The 22,110-nt window shown below is 41.8% G+C and overlaps 1 protein-coding gene across 3 annotated transcripts in view; it reads left to right on the top strand.

The window, feature by feature from the left end:
- ARMC9 (armadillo repeat containing 9) overlaps window positions 1-22,110 on the top strand; it is a 190,469-nt gene that overhangs the window by 14,002 nt on the left and 154,357 nt on the right. For all 3 annotated transcript variants that reach the window (XM_075861839.1, XM_075861838.1, XM_075861840.1), the window contains exons 4-5: window positions 9,816-9,986; window positions 21,626-21,781. In XM_075861839.1, coding sequence (XP_075717954.1) covers window positions 9,816-9,986; window positions 21,626-21,781 — 327 coding nt within the window. The remainder of the gene's footprint in view (window positions 1-9,815; window positions 9,987-21,625; window positions 21,782-22,110) is intronic.

The raw sequence follows: 22,110 nt of genomic DNA, 5'->3' as shown, positions 1-22,110 counted from the left end.
TTAAGGCAGAGAGAAGATTGCTCCAGCGAACCCGGCACATTCATGTGTTACATGTTCGTCTGCTGCTGGAAAAATGTATACCCCATATAACAAATAGAATGCGTCTTTCTTTTATGTGTGTGTGTGTGTGTATATGTATATATATATATATATATATATATATATATATATATATATATATATATATATATATATATGATATAGTGAAGGAAATAAGTATTTGATCCCTTGCTGATTTTGTAAGTTTTCCCACTGTCAAAAACATGAACAGTCTAGAATTTTTAGGCTAGATTAATTTTACCAGTGAGAGATAGATTATATAAAAAAGAAAATCACATAGTCAAAATGATATATATTTATTTGCATTGTGCACAGAGAAATAAGTATTTGATCCCCTACCAACCATTAAGAGTTCAGCCTCCTCCAGACCAGTTACACGCTCCAAATCAACTTGGTGCCTGCATTAAAGACAGCTGTCTTACATGGTCACCTGTATAAAAGACTCCTGTCCACAGACTCAATTAATCAGTCTGACTAACCTCTACAACATGAGCAAGACCAAAGAGCTTTCTAAGGATGTCCGGGACAAAATCATAGACCTGCACAAGGCTGGAATGGGCTACAAAACCATAAGCAAGACGCTGGGTGAGAAGGAGACAACTGTTGGTGCAATAGTAAGAAAATGGAAGACATACAAAATGACTGTCAATCGACATTGATCTGGGTCTCCATGCAAAATCTCACCTCGTGGGGTATCCTTGATCCTGAGGAAGGTGAGAGCTCAGCCGAAAACTACACGGGGGGAACTTGTTATTGATCTCAAGGCAGCTGGGACCACAGTCACCAAGAAAACCATTGGTAACACATTACGCCATAATGGATTAAAATCCTGCAGTGCCCGCAAGGTCCCCCTGCTCAAGAAGGCACATGTACAGGCCCGTCTGAAGTTTGCCAATGAACATCTGGATGATTCGGAGAGTGATTGGGAGAAGGTGCTGTGGTCAGATAAGACTAAAATTGAGCTCTTTGGCATTAACTCAACTCGCCGTGTTTGGAGGAAGAGAAATGCTGCCTATGACCCAAAGAACACCGTCCCCACTGTCAAGCATGGAGGTGGAAACATTATGTTTTGGGGGTGTTTCTCTGCTAAGGGCACAGGACTACTTCACTGCATCAATGGGAGAATGGATGGAGCCATGTACCGTCAAATCCTGAGTGACAACCTCCTTCCCTCCACCAGGACATTAAAAATGGCTCGTGGCTGGGTCTTCCAGCACGACAATGACCCGAAACATACAGCCAAGGCAACAAAGGAGTGGCTCAAAAAGAAGCACATTAAGGTCATGGAGTGGCCTAGCCAGTCTCCAGACCTTAATCCCATCGAAAACTTATGGAGGGAGCTAAAGATCCGAGTTGCCAAGCGACAGCCTCGAAATCTTAATTACAGATCTGCAAAGAGGAGTGGGCCAAAATTCCATCTAACATGTGTGCAAACCTCATCAACTACAAAAAAACATCTGACTGCTGTGCTTGCCAACAAGGGTTTTACCACCAAGTATTAAGTCTTGTTTGCCAAAGGGATCAAATACTTATTTCTCTGTGCACAATGCAAATAAATATATATAATTTTGACTATGTGATTTTCTGTTTTTTTTAAATTTATTTTTTATTATATATAATCTATCTCTCACTGGTAAAATTAACCTAACCTAAAAATTCTAGACTGTTCATGTCTTTGACAGTGGGCAAACTTACATAGTTACATAGTTAGTACGGCTAAAAAAAGACACATGTCCATCAAGTTCAACCAAGGGACGGGAAAAGGTAAGGAAAAATGTCTACACATAGGAGCTAATATTTTTTTGTTCTAGGAAATTATCTAACCCTTTTTTAAAGCCATCTACTGTCCCTGCTGTGACCAGCTCCTGCGGTAGACTATTCCATAGATTCACAGTTCTCACGGTAAAGAAGCCTTGTCGCCTCTGCAGCTTGAAACTTTTTTTCTCCAGACGGAGGGAGTGCCCCCTTGTTTTTTGAGGGGGTTTTACAAGGAACAGGATTTGACCATATTTTTACAAAATCGGCAAGGGATCAAATACTTATTTCCTTCACTGTGTGTGTGTGTGATATATATATATATATATATATATATATAAAATCTTGTGGTATACCTACATGAAGAACACCACAAAGATTATCCCCCGGATACATTTATTAAAGTCACAACTATGACCTGATACATAATAGTTTATGGGGAATGAAGCATGGTAATAAACGGTGAACCCGCTGAATAAATGACAAACCTAAAGTTCGGAGTCTGACACACCAAAATATTTTAAAACAAAAATATCTTTATTAAATACATTTTAAAAGATAACATGAATTAAAAACCCGAGATGAATTCCACAGTGCAGAAAAGACAACCAGATCACACGTATATAATATATAATATTATGTCCAAATGTATGGGTAATAGGCGACACTGTTAAGCTACAGAAATGCAAAGATACATCAGTGGTATATTACATTTATATGATATGCATATTCTGTTACATAGCCAGCATGAAAGAACAATAAATAGCAGCAGAAAAAATAGCAGCAGAAAAAAGGGGGGGGCTAATCAGCAGCAGGACAGCTCTGTATATCTATCTACACAGACAAGTAGAATCAAAATACATGTAGATTACAGCGTGTATTGTAATGTGAGTACCCCTGATAAGAGCCAGACAAAGAAACCAGTATCCATACTATGCACACAAATTATATGGCTCAGCTGGACCCCGTAAGTAAAGAGCACAATACAAAATCAGAGCTGTGGCTGTGTTGTCAGCCACAAGTGCAAACAGCCACTCCCCCTTGTAATGATCAAAATACAAGACTCATATTGCTGAAGGTGGACATATGCTGGAAACGCAGCTCATACCCATTGGAACAGGTCACCGTCACTGGCGTTACCCCGACGCGCGTTTCGGCCCGGAAGCCTTCGTCTGGGGGTGGTGGCTTCCGGGCCGAAACGCGCGTCGGGGTAACGCCAGTGACGGTGACCTGTTCCAATGGGTATGAGCTGCGTTTCCAGCATATGTCCACCTTCAGCAATATGAGTCTTGTATTTTGATCATTACAAGGGGGAGTGGCTGTTTGCACTTGTGGCTGACAACACAGCCACAGCTCTGATTTTGTATTGTGCTCTTTACTTACGGGGTCCAGCTGAGCCATATAATTTGTGTGCATAGTATGGATACTGGTTTCTTTGTCTGGCTCTTATCAGGGGTACTCACATTACAATACACGCTGTAATCTACATGTATTTTGATTCTACTTGTCTGTGTAGATAGATATACAGAGCTGTCCTGCTGCTGATTAGCCCCCCCCTTTTTTCTGCTGCTATTTTTTCTGCTGCTATTTATTGTTCTTTCATGCTGGCTATGTAACAGAATATGCATATCATATAAATGTAATATACCACTGATGTATCTTTGCATTTCTGTAGCTTAACAGTGTCGCCTATTACCCATACATTTGGACATAATATTATATATTATATACGTGTGATCTGGTTGTCTTTTCTGCACTGTGGAATTCATCTCGGGTTTTTAATTCATGTTATCTTTTAAAATGTATTTAATAAAGATATTTTTGTTTTAAAATATTTTGGTGTGTCAGACTCCGAACTTTAGGTTTGTCATATATAAAATCTTGTTCTGGAACAAAGGTTCATGAAAAGGGTTAACTATAGCTTTTGCGTTCCTTGGGCAGGGTCTACGCACAGAATTTTTGAAGCGCTACTTCTTATGTGAAGTACTTTTCTATAGGAATACATGAAGTTGCGTGTACATGAAGCTTTTTGTCAGAATCTTATTCAAAAATGTAGACTGATATTAAAGAAAAAAGTATTTCTTATTGATATAAGGCATTGGGTACATGAGGCACATGTGTACCTTTTGTATGCTTCAGTATACGGATGCAGTCCTAAAAGGGGTTGTCTCAGATACCATCATATTTTCAAAAACCCCTTTAATGCAAGTAATTTATAAATGTAAATATATTTGTAATATACTTACATTTTCCAAAGTGGCCCCGTTTCCAGATCCTGCCGTGGGGAACTGGACTGGTGACGTAACTCTCTGCACTGGCTCTGCCGCTTTGTTGATCTTGAATTCTTTGGCGGGTATACGACACGTCACTTGTCACGTGGTGTATATCGAAACCCCCTATTTTTTTTTACTAAATTCATTTGTAATACAGTTTTTTCTGTAACACAGAAGGTTTTACCCAAGAAATGCAACTCAATATTTATTGCCCAGATTCTGCAATTTTTAGAAATATCCCACATGTGGCCCTAGTGTGTTACTGGACTGAAATACCGGCCTCAGAAGCAAAGGAGCACCTGGTGGATTTTGGGGCCTCTATTTTATTAGAATATATTTTAGGCACCATGTCAGGTTTGAAGAGGTCTTGTGGTGCCAAGACAGTGGAAACCCCCCAAAAGTGACCCCATTTTGGAAACTACACCCCTCAAGGAATTTTTCAAGAGGTATAGTTAGCATTTTTAGCCCACAGGTTTTTTGCTAAATTTATTGGAACTGGTGTGTGAAAATGAAAATCTACTTTTTTTTCTGAAAAAACATACGATGTTTTAGATTTTACAAGGAATAAAGGAGAAAAAGCACCCCAACATTTGTAAAGCAATGTCTCCTGATTACGACAATACACCATATGTGGTAATAAACTGCTGTTTGGACCCACAGCAGGGCTCAGAAGGGAAGGAGCAACATTTGGATTTATGATATTGCTGGAATGGTTTTCAGTGCCATGTCGCATCTGCAATGCACTGGAGGGACCAAAAGTGACCCCATTTTGGAAAAACCTTCAAGGAATTTTTCTAGGGGTATAGTGAGCATTTACACCCCACGGGTCTTTTGCAGAGTTTATTAGAATTAGGGCGCGAAAATTAATATCAAAATTTTTTCCACTAAAATGTTGCATTTTCTCATTTTCACAAGGGATAAAGGAGGAAAAAAACAACCATTTTTTATAAAGCAATTTCTCCCGAGTACGGAAATACCCCACATGGGGTCATACGTTTTTTCATTAGAAATGAATTAACCCTTTCAGGACTGATCCAGTTTTTGCTTTCTTATTTTAGATTTTCCCTCCCCGCTTTCCAAGAGCCATAACTTTTTTTTATTTTTCCATCAATAGAGCGGTGTGAGGGCTTATTTCTTGCGGGAGGAGCTGCAGTTCTTATTGGTACCATTTTTTGGTACATAAAAAGTGATTCAAAAGTTGTATTACATTTTTTTTTTTTAGAGCGAAGGTGACAAAAAAACAAAACTGCGATTTTGGCGGTTTCAATTATTAAATTTTTTTAAGGTGTGCACTGTGCAAATTAAATAATGGTATATTGTAATAGTTCGGACTTTTACGGACGTAGCGATACCAATTTTGTTCATTTTTTTACATTACTTTAGAAGAAAAATGCGAAAAGGTGTTTTGTTTTTTTAACTTTAAAAAAAAAAAATTCTCACTACTAATAACTATAATTCTTCTACACATTTTATTAATCAATCCCCTTAGCGGACTTGATCCAGCGATCATTGGATCACTGGTACAATATATACTAATGTATTGCAGTATATTGTTATTCTTACAGGCTTCTGTAACAGAGCGATCGCTGTTCCTGTCCGTTAGTACCGAGGGGGCCTGCTGTAATACACAGTATGGAGCGGGCTCAGAACGTGAGCCGGCTCCATACATCAACCGCCGCATCTTGACGGGCAATTAAGTCATAGTGCGCAAAGGGGTTAATGCACAGCGGATGGTTCAAAGTGAAAATTGCAATTTTCCACTGATACGCCATTTTAGTGCATAATATGTTGTGCCCAGTTTGTGCCTATGTAATCTGGGGGCATATGTAATCTGTGCGGAGTACATCAGGGTATATGTAATCTGTGCGGAGTACATCACGGTATATGTAAGCTGTGCGGGGTACATCAGGGTATATGTAATCTGTGCGGGGTACATCAGGGTATATGTAATCTGTGCGGGGTACATCAGGGTACATGTAATCTGTGCGGGGTACATCAGGATATAATAAGAGGGTATAATAATGGGATAAATAAATAATAATTCATAGATGTGTGGCCGGTGTCGCACTGATAAATGGCGCCCGATCTTATCCGCTTTTGGAACATTTTGCATCGCCATATTCTGAGAGCCAGAACTTTTTTATTTTTTCACCACCGGAGCCCTGTGAGGGCTTATTTGTTGCGGGACAATCTGTCGTTTTCATTGGTACCATTTTGGGGTACATGCGTTTTTTTTTTGTTTTTATCACTTTTTGTTCCATTTTTTTGCAATCCTGAGCAAAAAACAGGAATTCTGACACCGTTTTTTATGTTTTCTTTTTGCGGCGTTCACCGTACGCTATAAGTGACATTTTTACTTTATTCTGCGAGTTGGTACGGTTACGGCGATACCAGATGTATATAGGTTTGGTCCTTTTTTTTTTTTAGCGTTTGCACAATAAAATGACTTATTTATAAACAAAAAAAATTTCTGTGTCACCATATTCTGAGAGCCATAATTTTTTTATTTTTTAGTCAAAAAAGCTGTGTAAGGACTTGTTTTTTGCGGGACGGATAGAAGTTTTTATTGGTACTATTTTTGGGAACATGCAACTTTTTGATCACTTTTTATTCTTTATTTAGGGAGCGGTGGTGACCCAAAAAATTGTGATTCTGTCGTCGTTTTTTATTGATTTTTTTTTTTTTGGCGTGTTCATCGTGCGGGGAAAAGAACATTACAGTTTTATAGTTGGGGTCGTTACGAACGCGGTGATACAAAATATGTGTACTTTTTTAACGTGTTCATTTTTTTTCTATAATAAAAGTCTTATTATAGGAAAAAAAAGCATTTTGTGTTTATAGAACTTATAACTTTTATTTTTACACTTTTTTTTAAAACATTTTTATTACTTTTTTTTTTACTGGTCCCACTAAGGGACACTCAGACTTGCAGCTTTGATCGCTGCTAGAGTACATTACACTACACACGTAGTGTAATGCACTCCAACTGTCATTGTGACGTGACTGTCACACTGACAGGAAGCAGAGGAGGAACGGCCGGAGGCTGTTCCTCCGAGGCTTCCGTACATGGCAACCCGGAGGTCATTATCTGACCTCCGATTGCCGTGACAAGCATCGGTAGCCCCCACGATCACTTCGTGGGGGCTGCCGATATACTTCAAACTACTTAAATGCGGCGACGGCAATCCGTCGCCGCACTTAAGGGGTTAACTGCCGAAAGCAGCGGCGATGGTCCGCTGTCCGGCGAGACTGATGTCTCAGCTGTCTAGGACAGCTGTCAGCGCGCGTCTGTCACTCTGTGTTTACACAGAGTGACAGTTTGAAATGCGGACGAAAATGCACTTCCTGGTGCGGGAACTAGCAGCTGACCATGACGTTCATTTTCGTCCTTGGTCGTGAAAGGGTTAATGGAGCATGCGGTGTTTTATTTTATTTTTTTTTAAATTTTATTAGAAATACCTCGATCTTCTACAGGTATTTTTTTTTTTTTTTTTTTTTTTTTTCTTCTTAAGCTCCCATAGGATATGGACTGTGTATATGTGATCTGTACACCGATCCCAAATAAATATATATATATATATATATACTTTTTTTTATTATGTTTTAGGACTGTAGAATATGTTGTGTATATTTGTAATTAAATATGTGGGTGGTTGTTGTATCGTTTGTGGAGCAGATAGACACGCAATGTGTGGAATGTTAACACTGGGGGGGGGGGGGAAGGGGTGCCTTTCTGGTAGCAACGCCCTGTCTGAGCTGATCTTCACCTCCTGGTAGTATAACCTCCTGCAGACAGGGTGGTGGATGTTAGGAAACGTCTTGTCTGTAAGGATATATTTTAATTCTTTTCTATTTAGACGAGAGAGAGTAGATAAGGTCATTCTTCCTGTCATGGAGGTGAACACTTATTAGGTGGTTGCAGCAACAGGATATAAGACACATCCCTCCTACTTATAAAGTGATTAAAAAGGGATTTCTTAACCCTTCACATGGCCTAGACGCTAGCTTTCTGTCATTCCAATATAATGCTTGACAATTGGATTTTTACTATGAACATAAGCATGCATGTTTACTGTCATAGGATAAGGGGATAAACCACTGCCACACTCCTAAACTGGTGGCTTCTGCCAGTATTAGAGCTCCTTTTACCTGGCCTGTCGAGAGCCATGAAAACGAGCGTCGATCCACGAGACAGCTTGTCGACTGGCGCTTGTTTGCTTTTTTCACAAGGAGCTATGGGCGGTTATGTATGGGGACAAGCGATCATTACTACGATCGATCGTCCCCATACATTTGCATAGTCTCGGCAGCACATCTCCCTGTTTACTCACAGATGTGCTGATGATTTACGACTATTTTATTGGGTGAATTAACCGAGCAGGTCTGCTGATGATCAAGCGCTTGTTCATCGGCTGATCGTTGCCCTGTTTACACAGGTAATGATCGGGAGCATGCGTTCTATGAATGCTACTTTGCCCCATCATTGGCCAGTGTAAAAGGGCCTTAATGGTCTGCTTTACCAGAAGAGGTTTATGACCAGCGTAAAGAAAATCTATCACCTTTGTATCTTAATCCATTACACTGGCCTCATCTTGATTTTTTTTAATTTCCTATTTTTTTTTCTACATCATATTTTCAGATGCATTTTTTTTTTGTGGTTCTAGCGAATATGCGATGGGTGCTAACTCTGGGCATGTTGTAGACTTGTCCTGTGTAGCTTCTTCTCCAGTGCTGCTCCTATAAACCGGGTAGTAGCATAAGGTAGTGGAAATCTTTTTTTAAATCCCTTGTTGAGGAATGTTTTGATCTGGAGAAGAGTTGCTGGCCATGTGTCTACGACCTCATGCCTACGGCCATAATTTTAATCCGCTATTACGGACCGTAATTGCGGATCAACGTATGGACCCATTCATTTCTATTGCCCATGGACACCTTCCCGTATATAGTTACGGGAAGGTGTCCGGGTCATATAAATGACCCGCAAAAATTAGGACATGTCCTATTTTTTGATTTTTACGGACCTTGCTCCCATACATTATAATGGGGAACGGCCCTCATATGCGGGTAACGGTCTGCGGCCGGCCGTGCCCCTAATCACCTGCTGTCATTACAGGCACGGCTGTGTGCCTTACATATGAGAGATTCTCTATACTATGAAAAAACACTAGGGTTCATACTTGGTGGTTTTAAATGCTGTAAATGACAACAATATAAAGAATTCTCACAATGTGAGTTAAACACCGGAAGATAACAAGTTCTTAAGACCTGCTTTATTCTCTAGTCCTACATACCTGATAAAAACAAACGCTTGTCTTCTAGAGTGGAAAGTTAACGGATTTGGAGACTTGGTGTGTCTGGTTAATGGTAAATAAAGCCCAGACTTGTACACTGGTCGTCCAATTATCGGGCAAACGTATGTTCACGGAATGCTCGTTCCCGATAATTGCCCTGTGTAAACAGGGCAACGATCAGATGAACGAGCAAACGCTTGTTCGTTGGCTGATTGTATAGTTTTAAAAGGTGTAAATATTAACGTTGTCAGCAGCACATCTCTGTGTAAAGGGGAAGATGCGCTGCCGACATGATAGAAATGTATGAGGACGAGAGATTGGAGTAATGACCGCTCGTCCCCATCCATAGCTACGTGTGATAGGAGCAAACGAGCGCCGATCAACGAACTGTCTCAATTGCTACTAGACTTTTATCGTGTCCTGTCATATCTTGCAGAAAGACCTCCTCACTGCTTTTGAAGATGGGGACAGAAAAACATTCTTCGAGAAGTGGAATGAGCATGTCCCTCTGGAAACCCGCAGCAATGATCCTTTAGCACAGAAGCTAGAATTTTACCTACATATCCACTTTGCCATTTTTCCATTAAAGCACAACTTAGGTCGGATCGTAAGTCTGCAGATTTAATTTACATTTATTTTATTCTAGACCGTTTTCTTTTTATATTGTTTTATATTATACTGTTGCTAAAGCTGTCATTAACTATAAATTGTTGCCCGCTACATTGGTTAGTTTGGGTTCGATTCTGAATAAAGTGCATTTAATAAGAAACAAAATGTTCTATTCGCTCGTGGATAAGACCAGTGGGATCAGTAATGTGAAATCAATCATGTAAGGCAAATGTGTACCTCAAGCTTGTACACTATGTGGTGTAGACCTTTTTGGGCCTTCATGAACAAGTGATTTATCTTTTTTACAGTTTTTTTTTTTATTTTATTGAAAATACACTGTGCACAAGGTATGATAAACATAACATTTTGGGTGACATGCAAGAAACCCATTTTTTCAATGTAACATAAACATACAAACAACAACATCGATCTCCGTTACACAGTGAGAATAAGATTTGGTACATCCTTTTCCGGTATGTTACGGAGTATAACCATTACATTTATAGGAACAAAAGCAATGCAAATATAAACATCCCTGTTCTAAATATTTGTACAATCCAGGACTAATCTCGTCCAACCCCCAATCGAACCTCCCCCCCCCCCCCCCCCCCAGTTAGGACCCGCTACCACGTCCCTGCTTACTCAATTAAACCCCCAGACTGTTTAGGGAGGACCTGAGGTCACCTACATTAAACGATGCAAGAGGCGATGAGCACCAACTACCCCACACTTCCAGAAATTTATACGGACATCCCCGATGTTTGTATACTAGATTAGCGTAAGGTATTACTGAGTTGAGCAGTGATTTCCATTGTGGAACCGTTGGGTGAAGCTCTCCCATCCAACGAAGTGCAATAGCCTTCCTGGCCATGAATAGGGTCTCCCGTAGAAATATACCTTCATAGTGTGTCCAGGAGTTCGGTGGGAACAGACCCAACAAACATGGCCCAGGCTCACAGGGGACTCGTTTACCTGTTACTGATGAGAGAAAGTCCGTGACCTCTCTCCAGAATTTAGCTATTACCGGGCAGTGCCACACCATATGGTCAAAGTCTGCCCGACCATGCTGGCATCTTTTACAACTAGCCGAGGAAGATCTGCCCATATGCAATAGCCTGGTAGGGGTCATATAACATCTATGGATGATATATAGCTGCATCATTTTATTATTAGCCGCTGGTGAAACCGCAAGATGTGAAGACATTGCATCAAGCCAATCCCCCTCAGTCAGGTTCGGAATCATCTGAGTTCCACCGCACATCCAGCGTGTGCTAACCTTTGAGACAGCAGGAACGTGTAGACTACTGAAATCAGGCCCCGCAGGCCTTGTGTTCGAAGCACCCCTATAAGGGGTAGGGAAGATATCAAAGTCTGCGCGTGTCTGAATTGGGCCCTGAGAGCGTGGTGCAGCTGTACACATCTAAATGTATCCCTCTCTGGCACCTTGAATGTATCTTGTATCTCCCTTGCTGATAACGCGTGTCCATCTCCAGTACTCAAATGTTTCATTTGTGTCACCTCTAAACCCTCCCAGAATGCATGATCCTGAAATCCCAAAAAGTGAGGTAACCCATGGTTGGACCACAGCGGCAACTCCGCTACCGTATCTTTAAATTTCAACAGTGATTTTGCATGAGCCCACACCTGCTTCGCCAGTTTAATCAACGGTAACGTATGCTTAGGGCTAAAATCATGTGGTTCTAAAACGGGCCATAAGTTAGGTACTCTGAGAAAATGTGCTAGATGATCGGCATTGGGCAATGGATCATCCAACATCCCACCTAATATATATAAGTTGACCTGCCAAATAGTATAAAAACACATCCGGTAGGGCAGCTCCTGCCCTCTGTTTGGGCCTCTGCAGAGTGTCTATTTTGAGCTTATGTCTATTCTTTCCCCAGATAAATGGAGTAAATAGAGATTTGACCAAATTGAAGAACATTTTAGGAACCATTGTGTCCGCGTGTTCCAAGACATATAGCAATTTAGGTAGCACTACCATTTTAATTAGGTTGATTCTACCCGCTACTGATAATGGGAGTGATTTCCAGACTGCAAATTTATCTTTCAAATATGAAAGTAGTGGGTACACATTTATATCGTATGAGTGTGAACTATCCCTAGATATCCAAACTCCCAGGTATTTAAAACTATGCACCACTTGTAGACCCTGAAAATGTGAGCCCCACCCACAATTGTTAGAATGGAGAGGCATGAGATAGGACTTACTCCAGTTAACATGCAGGCCCGAAAAACTGCTAAACACCTCCATCAATCTCATAGCCCTAGGTAATGAGGCATTCGGGTTGGCCAGGAACCGCAGCATATCATCAGCGTAAAGTCCTATGCGGTCTTCTCGCGGCCCGATCCGAATGCCCTGAAAGGCCATATCTCTTCGAATCCCTATAGCCAGGGGCTCTATGGCAAGTGCGAACAATAGGGGGGACAATGGGCACCCCTGTCTCGTACCCCTATGAAGCAGAAAGGAGGGGGACAAAATCCCATTAACCACTATCGAGGCTCTTTATATATGATTGTAATCCATTTGCTAAAGGTAGTCCCGAACCCAAATTTCCTGAGCACATCACATAGGTATGTCCACTCTACAGAGTCAAATGCCTTTGCTGCATCCAAGGATGCCAGCGCCCAATCCTGCTGCTCCCACCACCCCATCTGAGTAACCACCTGAGCTCTACGAATACTATCCGAAGTAGATTTCCCTGGTATAAAACCTGTCTGATCAGAGTGTGTGACATCATTGATGACCCGCGCTAGTCTATTGGCCATTAATTTAGTCAGTATCTTATAGTCTATGTTAAGCAGTGATATGGGGCGGTAAGAACCACAATCCTCTGGGTTCTTGCCTGATTTTAGAATAACTACTATGGTAGCTTCTTTCATAGAATCCGCCAGGTCACCCGCCAATAAGCACGCCTCGAATAGAGAAAGAAGTTGGGCTGACATAACCTCAATGTATTGAATATATACTTCCAGAGGAATCCCATCCGGGCCCGAGGCCTTACCCTTAGTCATATCCAGTATACACTCAGAAATCTCCTCCGCTGTGAAGGGGGACTCTAGTAACTCACAACCCTCCTCCGACAACTGTGGAAACTGCATGTCATCCAAATATTTCCCCAACTCTTCCATTGAGTGCCCAGCCCTAGACGTATATAAGTCCCTATAGAAGTCTGCAAATTGAGCCACTATCTCCTGGGAGGTATGGACCAAAACATTCTGAGCATTGTGAATGTTCAACACTGGAGGAGACATGGTATTCTGTCTCACCACATGAGCCAAGAGTTTGCTGGATTGGTTACCCAATTCAAAAAAGGATTGGCCATTGAAGAAAATTCTACGGTCCGCCTTCTCCTGCAGTACTAAAAGATAATCTCTCCCCACCGAGAGCCAAGCCTCCCAGTTTTGTGGTGAGGGATCACCCACAAACACAGCCTCCAATTCTCCACACTTTCCCGCCAAATCCTTTTCCCTTTGGGCCAAGGAGCGCTTCACAAAGGATATTGATGATTTCAGGCATCCTCTCAAATACGCTTTCAGCGAATCCCATCGTAGTAACCCATTCTGCTCCTGCCTATGTGCGTCAAGAAAGACATCTAGCTGATCTGGGATCCTATCATTTGGTTTGATTAATTGGAGCCAAAAAACGGGTGAATTTTAAGGGCCCACCTCCGGTAGTGACAGTTGCAGGAGAATCGGACTGTGATCAGAAATTGCTCTGGGGAGATGTTCAATGCTTTCCATAGAAGTATATACAGAGGCCGTACCAATAATATAATCTATACGAGACAATGCATCAAATTGTGGTGTGTGACATGTGAATTCACGAAGTCCCATATGACTAAGGCCTCATGCACACGACCGTATTTTTTCCCACCCGTAAATACTGGCGTAAATATGGGTCCAGTGTCACACGTATTCCACCCGTTTTGCACCAGTATTTACGAACCCGTGCTCGTAAATATGGGTCCGGTGTCACACGTATTCCACCCGTATTTACGAGCACGTTTTTGGCGGCAAAATAGCACTGCACTAATCGGCAGCCCCTTCTCTCTATCAGTGCAGGATAGAGAGAAGGGACAGCCTTTTCTGTAATAAAAGTTAAAGAAATTCATACTTACCCGGCCGTTGTCTTGGTGACGCGTCCCTCTCTTCACATCCAGCCCGACATCCCTGGATGACGCGGCAGTCCATGTGACCGCTGCAGCCTGTGATTGACCTGTGATTGGCTGCAGCGATCACATGGCCTGAAACGTCATCCAGGACGTCGGGCCGGATGTTGAGAGGGACGCGTCACCATGGCAACGGGCGGGAGACCGGACTGGAGGAAGCAGGAAGTTGCCGGTAAGTATGAACGTCTTTTATTTTTATTTTTTACAGGTTTATACTGATCGGTAGTCACTGTCCAGGGTGCTGAAAGAGTTACTGCCGATCAGTTAACTCTTTCAGCTCCCTGGACAGTGACTATTTACTGACGTCGCTTAGCAACGCTGCCGTAATGAAGGGTGCACACATGTAGCCACCCGTTATTACGAGAGCTCTATAGACTTCTATGGACTGTCCGTGCCGTTATTACGGCCAGAAATAGGACATGTTCTATCTTTTTTAACGGAACGGGCACCTTCCCGTGAGAAAACGGGAAGGCACCCGTCGCCAATAGAAGTCTATGATCCCGTTATTACGGGTCGTGATTACGACCCGTAATAACGGGAGTTTTTACGGTCGTGTGCATGAGGCCTAACTCTCCATAGATCTACCCAACCTATTTCCTCCATTAATGAGGCTAATGGGGAGACACCTTGTCTTGCGTCACCCTCTCCCCTCAACAGGAACCGATCAATAGACTGATCCATTATAAGGTTCAGGTCTCCTAGGAGGATCACCCTGGCTTCTTGATATGCGGAAGCAAAGTAAACCGCCTCCCTAAGTAGTGCCAGAGACTCTGGCGGTGGGTTATATATCCCCATTACGACATAAGGTGTGGAATTAATGTTGGCGTGCACGAATACGTATCTCCCCTCAGGATCTATTCTGGTATGCAACACTTCCCACCTAAGAGTTCTATGTATTAATAGAGATACCCCTCTAGAGGCAGAAGTTCTAACAGAGTGTCTACTCCACTGAATCCCAGGGCTTACATAAAAACTGTACTGTGTCTGCTGTCAGATGCGTCTCCTGAAGACAAATTATATGTGGGTTCACTTTCTTAAGCACAGAGAAAATCATATTCCGTTTCCTTGCCCCTCACATTCCAGGACAAGAACTTAAGTGACGCCATACTTAGAAAACTCTATGTACCGATAACAGCCCTTCCCTCTCCCCCCTCCCCCTCCCCCTAGGTAGTGCCAGTCCCTGATATGCAGCTCTCAAAATGTAAGGTACTCGTCTGACAGTGTAAAACAGAGATCAAAAACTTGAACCACATAAAAACCCAGTTTGCCATCAGGAGCTCAAGAGCTATATACTATATATGAAAGGGGTAGCTTCCACCGCTAAGGAATATACACAATGGAATCACCAATCAGGCTGCGTACTCCAGCAGATTCCCCCCTATAATGTGCTTTACTGTGCCACAGAATTAGAGGAACAACAACCCGTTGGTCAGAATCCCCCTATTAACACTTCGGTAACCAACTACAATCACATATCGTAACAAGAGTAATATATGATCCGGATCCAGTCTGAGCTCCGGACCCCCTTATAGGCATATTACAGGAACATAAAGCATTATGAAAGGAAACTTTAAACATCGTCTCCCCCATGTATAACCTCTCCCCACATGCAAGACAGCAAATGACCGTTCAGGATACATATTCACCATTCCCACGCTTAAGTCCCCAAGAAAATCTTCATCTTGTACGCGACCTCTTATTCCTCAGCAACCATTCATCCGCCTCCTCAAGGTTGGCGAAAAATACCGCTCGATCTCCATCGACGACTTTCAGGCGGGCCGGATAAGCCATAGAATATGGAATTTGTCGGTCTCGCAGCTTTCATTTAATCATCTCAAACGATGCGCGTTGACGTTGTAGTTCCGGAGAGAAAACGGGGAAAATCGACACCGTGACGTTATCCACTTTAATAGCCCCCTTGCGTCTGGCTGCCTGCAGGACCAGATCCCGGTCCTTACAATTTAACAACCTCGCCAGGAATGGTCGAGGGTTCGCTCCAGGGGGTGGCGGCCTCGCCGGGACCCTGTGCGCTCTTTCCACCGCAAAAGCCTGCGAAAACACGGTATCTGGAAACTTATCTCTTAGCCATTTCTCTGTAAACTCGTCCGGGCGGGATCCTTCTGCTCGTTCTGGTAGGCCTATGATGCGAAGGTTGTTCCTCCTCAGCCTGTTCTCCAAATCATCCGCTTTCTGGCGCCATAAATCCACCTTGCCAGAGAGGTCCCGAAGTGTGTGGGGTATATTAGCTGTACGGTCCTCCAGATCCGCCAACCTGGTTTCAGCATGTGCGACTCGGTCCCTCAAGTTGTGCAAATCCTGCCTCAAGAGACCCACATCCACCTTAACCTCCTCTATTTTTGTTGTGACCGAGGTCTTGGTCTCTAATATCGCCGCCAGCAGCGTCTCCGATACTTGCTGCAATGTCAGTCCAGGCTGTGCTGTTACCTCAGCCGCAGGGAGTGACTCCGTCTGCCCTCCAGAAACTTTTGCCGGCCCTTCTGCTCCATGCTGTGAGGACTCGCCGCAGGCGCCATCTTGGACCGCACCCCGGGCAAACTCCTTCAACTTCTCCGCAGCTCCTGTCGCTTTTGACGGACCCATTTTGCCCCTTGTGGGTCTCTTACCCTTCCTCCGCAAGTTATAAGGAATGGTGGCCACAGTGATTCCTCCGCAGGATAAATAATAGGGGTCTCTGGTCAGAGCCGAAGTTCCGTGCGACCGCTCACATCAGTGCCTGGCCACGCCCCCACAGTTTTTTTTTTTTAGTTTTTTTTTTTTTTTTATCGCATTCCAAGAGACCTAACTTTTTTTTTTACGCAGACATAGTAAGGGCTTTTTGCGACACGAGTTGTGTTTTTTGATGGAAGCATTTTGGCCCACATATAACTTAGCGATTTTAACTTTTATTACACTTTTTTTTTTTTTTTTTTTTTTTTTTTCGGGAAGGGGAGGAAAAAAGCAATTCCACCTTACTTTTTTGCATCTCAAATTTACGTAGTTTACTCTGTGCTATAAATGACATTTATTCTTTGTGTCTTTACAATTATTGCAATACCAAATATTTTATATATATATATTTGTGTGTGTTTTACTACTTCTGCAGAATAAAAAACTAAAAACTCTGTTTTAAAGTATTTTTATCGCTATATCCTGAGAGCCATATTGTTTTATTTTTTTTTTTGCCGGACGACTTTTTGATTGCTTATTTTTTATTTTTTACACCGTTCACCATGCGGGTTAAAGAACGTGATAGTTTTATAGTTTGCATAGTTACGGACACGGCGATACCAATTATGTGTAGCCTTTTGGTTTTTATAATAAAGCACTTTGTAAGGGAGAAAAAAATGGGTTTTTATATATTTATTTTTTTGTATTATAAACTTTATTGATCGGTTTGTTTGTTTTTTTTTCGTATTTTTAAAAAAAAATGTTTTTGTCCAACTTAGACTTTACTGTGCGATCGTTTGTTTGCTTTTATATTAGATTGCAATACTTCTATATTGCAGTGTATTATTCCTGTCAGATGTAAAGATGACAGGTACAGGGCTTAATAGGCATACACTGGTGGCAAACCTGGGCACCTGTGTTAGGCCCTGGCTTCCATCGATAACCGTGCGAACCCCCTTCCTCTGAAACCACTTAGATGTTGCACTCCCTATTGACCGCGGCGTCTAAGGGGTAAAACGGGCAGGATCGAAAGATATCCAATCCTGGCTGTTAGAGCAGGAGCTCTTTGGCTTATGACACCGTTCCGTGAAAAGGTGGTGCTGTGGCATAAGTACACTTAATGACCCCCGTGAGAAAAACTTATTTGTGGTCATTAAGGGGTTAAATATGCCTCACATGACCGCAAATATAAAATAGAAATTTTATACTGTACATATTTGGTATTTTTATAACCATAAAAGCCTGTACATGTTGCAGGTTATGGCTACCGGTGAACGATGTAAAACAGTAAATATATAACTATAAAAATGCTGTACTTGTATTGTAAAAGTTTAATGAAGCTTGTTTTGATTAAAAAAAGAATAAAATGCAATAATGAAAAATATATATAGAGGACGCCTACACAAACTTATGGCTGTTGGAATTTCAAAACTTGTCATTCAGGTAAATTCGCTGCTTTTTCAAAGGGGTTCTCCGCTTCAGACAATCTTTACTTGTCAGAAGAGTCCTTTGACAATATTGTAATCGCAAAGTGTCCCCCTTCTAAAGCGCACAGCGATCCGCTGTAATCTATGGAGAAACCTGGCAGGAAGGGTTCCTTTACATGCTCCGATATGGGCCGTGATTGATACGACAGCTTGTCGATCGGCGCTCGTTTGTTCCTTTTCACGTGGAGCTATGATCCGTAATATATGGGTAATATCGTTCTTACAATCACTTGTTCCCATACATTTTCATTATATCGGCAGCACATCTCCCTGTTTACACAGGAGATGTGTTGCCGATTAGCAACCATTTTATTGGCCGCCTAAACGAGCCGATTAACGACTGTTTGCGCGTTCATCGGCTGATTGTTGCGCTGTTTACATAGGGCAATGAGTGAGAATGTTCATGTAAACGCTCGTTCGCTCGATCAGTGGCCTGTGTAAAAGGCACTTTAGTGTTTACTTTCCATGCAGCGCCACCTTGGGATTACACAATGCTCATTCAAAGCAATGTGTTGTCTGTGTAATGCAGGACAGAGCGGAGCGAGAGGCGCTCAATGTGTCAAGAGATGAGGTTCCGCAGCAGAGGATCCTTTCTATTCACTCCGAATTCATTAATAGGGTATATGAAAATGGTGTTTCTAAACTTGACAACCCCTTTAAGGGTTTAAAGATCAATCTGACAGTCATAACTAGTGTTGAACTGAACTAGGGGAGAGTGAGGCTTTAGTAATGCCGGTCCGTGCCAGTTCAGCCGTAAGTTGGACCAGACTGGCGATTTTAAAATGGACTAGATGTAGACGAATTGTCTAGCAACGTCTACGGAGTTTTAGTTGGTATACAGATATTAAAAGTAAAGACAAAAAAAGAAGTAAAGCTATTTTACTTGGTGCACTAATATTTACAAAATATAAAGTTTATATTATACGTCTCTCGGCGCAATCTCGTAATACCAGGAATTCAAATTCCCCCCCCCCCCATTGCCCTTCGTAGCAGCCACCTGAGACTGTTACACATTTTCTGCAGTTTCCTTAATTTTTGTTGCATTGTTCCCGAATTCCAATAAGCATATATTAGAGTTGCTGTTTATACTGTTCCCTAACATACGGGCCACTAATCGTACGCCTACCCTTTAAAATTAATTTCCTTTTTTTTGTAGCTGGAAATAGCAGTCTGGAGGTGTGCAAACCAAGATCGGGGTCTAGATTTTTGATTATAGATTTCCTGTCCTGTGGCCTTTTGTGGTTCTTGTTACATATTTGACAAGTGAGAGATATCAGTCTCGGGAGTGGTCTGCTTTTCTTGGCTTATAAGAGATGGCTTCTCACCTCCTTGTCATGGCAATATTTAATGGTCTATTGTCTGATTATTGATGCCCTATCCTCCCGTTTGCCTTTGCTATATTGTCCTTGAGCCTCCCATACATTTCCTGTTAAGACATTATTATAAGCACTTATTTCTCCATGAGTTAAATTGGGAAACGAAGAATTGAAAACAAAATTAACTTCAGAAATCAACTGTTGAAAATGTCTATACGAATACTAAGCAGTCTCCCATCTAATGTTGTATCTCTAACATGTTTCTCTAGCTGACTGGCAAGTTGCTGGATCCATGCCACTTTTGGGCACCTATGTACCTTTTTCACTATTTGAACTATCATAAGGAATTAATCATTGTAATTGTTATATACCAAAAAAGTACCAACGTTTTTGACTAATTCTTAAAAAAAAAAGTTGGATGCTTTATGGTTTTAAGGGTGTATTTTGTAGTATTTTCATCAACATATTACCTGTTAAACTCGCCTGACCCCTCAATGGCCGAAGCTGCCCAAAGTTCATTTCTGTTCTCCCTTCTCCTAAAGTCCTCCTCTGTCCATAAATATCGTTGTTTAAAATCTTTGCGCCTTTTATGGTAATAAATTAAGTAGCTTGTTAATCCCACCCACCGCCGCCAGCTGTCCGACCCTTACATGGCAAAATCTCGTTTCAAATCTTGCGCATGCGTGCTACACTACACTTCCCTGCTTCGTTCTTCCATGAAACCATATCCTGCGCATGCGCCGCTGTCGTACACACCCCCTTTCATGCGTCATGCTGCACATAAAACTGCTTTTCGGCGAAGAGTGAAGACCATGTTCCAACCAGGATACAACATCAACAACACTATTTTCGGTATGTAAATGGACAGATTGATAACAGCAGCTTTGGTGTCTCAATGCGCAAGCGCGGGATTTCGTGTGCGGTGAAGGGAGAGGAGCTGTCAATCTAAAAGGAGGCGGAGCCAACTGAAACGCTGGAGGAATGAAAATATGACTCTTCGAATGAAGATTTGACACTTTTCTGCTCATTTGCATACGGCGCGCGAAAAATGCAATGCTAAAGGTACAGAGCCTCCTTATAAGATGTTTACAGGTTACATAACCGTCATTTTTCACCCGGTATTGCTGGTTTCAATGCTGGTGACCGGTTCCCTTTAAGGCTTTTTTACACAGGACGATGATTGGGCAAATTAGCTTTTCTACGAATGCTCATTCCAGATAATTGATCTGTGTAAACAGGCCGATGATTGAACAAAGGCTCGTTCGTTCATCGACTGATCTGCTAGTTTACGCAGTCAGTAAAATGTTTACTAGTCGGCAGCGCTTCTCCCTGTGTGTATACGGAGATGTGCTGCAAACATAATGGAAAAACTATGGAAACGAGCGATCGTTTTAACGTTCGGTCGTCCCCATGCATCACCGATCATTGCTCCTTGTGAAAGGAGCAAACGGGTGCCGATGAACGAGCTGTCTTGTTGACTAGCGCCCGTTTTCACTGCCCATATTGGGCCGTGTAAAAGTACTCTAGAAATGTGATACTGTAGCGCTTTTGGCGTTTGTTACTCGCCTTCTTCCGGTGAAGGGGAAGGAATTTCTCCTTCTGTTTTTTTTTTTTTTTTTTTTTTTTTTAATATATATATATATATAATTTTTTTTTTTTTTCTCTATAATGGCAGTTCAACCACTGGACAATAAATTCGCAATCCACTTTTAATCAGAGAGTCACTTGAAGTAGTCGTTTGCCCACTGCATGTACAATACTTAAAATATATTTAATGGAAAGGGAATACCTTTTTGGAGTTAAAAGACCTTCAAGGAGTAGGATTTACACTGGATCTTCTTGCAACATGATTATTACCAGTTAAAAGTAGTTTGGCCAATATATATATATATATATATATATATTTATTTTTTTAAAGTAAAATCTATTTTTGATTCGATACAAATAATATGTATTACTTTTCTGTTTCATATATAGGACCGTGCTGACCTTGAACAGCGAATTTCTCATTTTAAAACCTACTTGGAGACCAGTGGAGCAGCACTGAGCCAGACGACCGAATTCCTTCCATTTTACGCCCTTCCCTTTGTTCCTAACCCAGCTGCTCATCCATCCTTCAGAGACCTTTTCCAGGTACCTAATAACACAAATCGAAATACCCAGCTGCATAGAGAAACTTAACTGGCAGTGCTAATAAAATATTACCCATTCGCCTGGAGGAAAAGCTTTTTTGACATGACTGCGTAACAGGGATGCCACTTGAACATATGATGATAGTTTTGCATTAATATGTTGCACCTCCACCTCCTTAGTAATATCTTTATAAAACAGAGCTTTGACTTATGGGCACTCCATTTAGGAAATGAGGCCAGAGCACTGCAGGAAACTAACAGGAGAGGTTTCTTGTCGAGCATGTAGAGTCTCTTGACCTATGACGCCCCCTCTATTAAACAGCCACTTTA

Source organism: Rhinoderma darwinii, chromosome 4, assembly GCF_050947455.1.
Source record: "Rhinoderma darwinii isolate aRhiDar2 chromosome 4, aRhiDar2.hap1, whole genome shotgun sequence".
In the NCBI taxonomy this organism is placed as follows: domain Eukaryota; kingdom Metazoa; phylum Chordata; class Amphibia; order Anura; family Rhinodermatidae; genus Rhinoderma; species Rhinoderma darwinii.
Note: the sequence above shows the minus strand (reverse complement) of the source record. Positions and strands in the feature narration are given on the sequence as shown.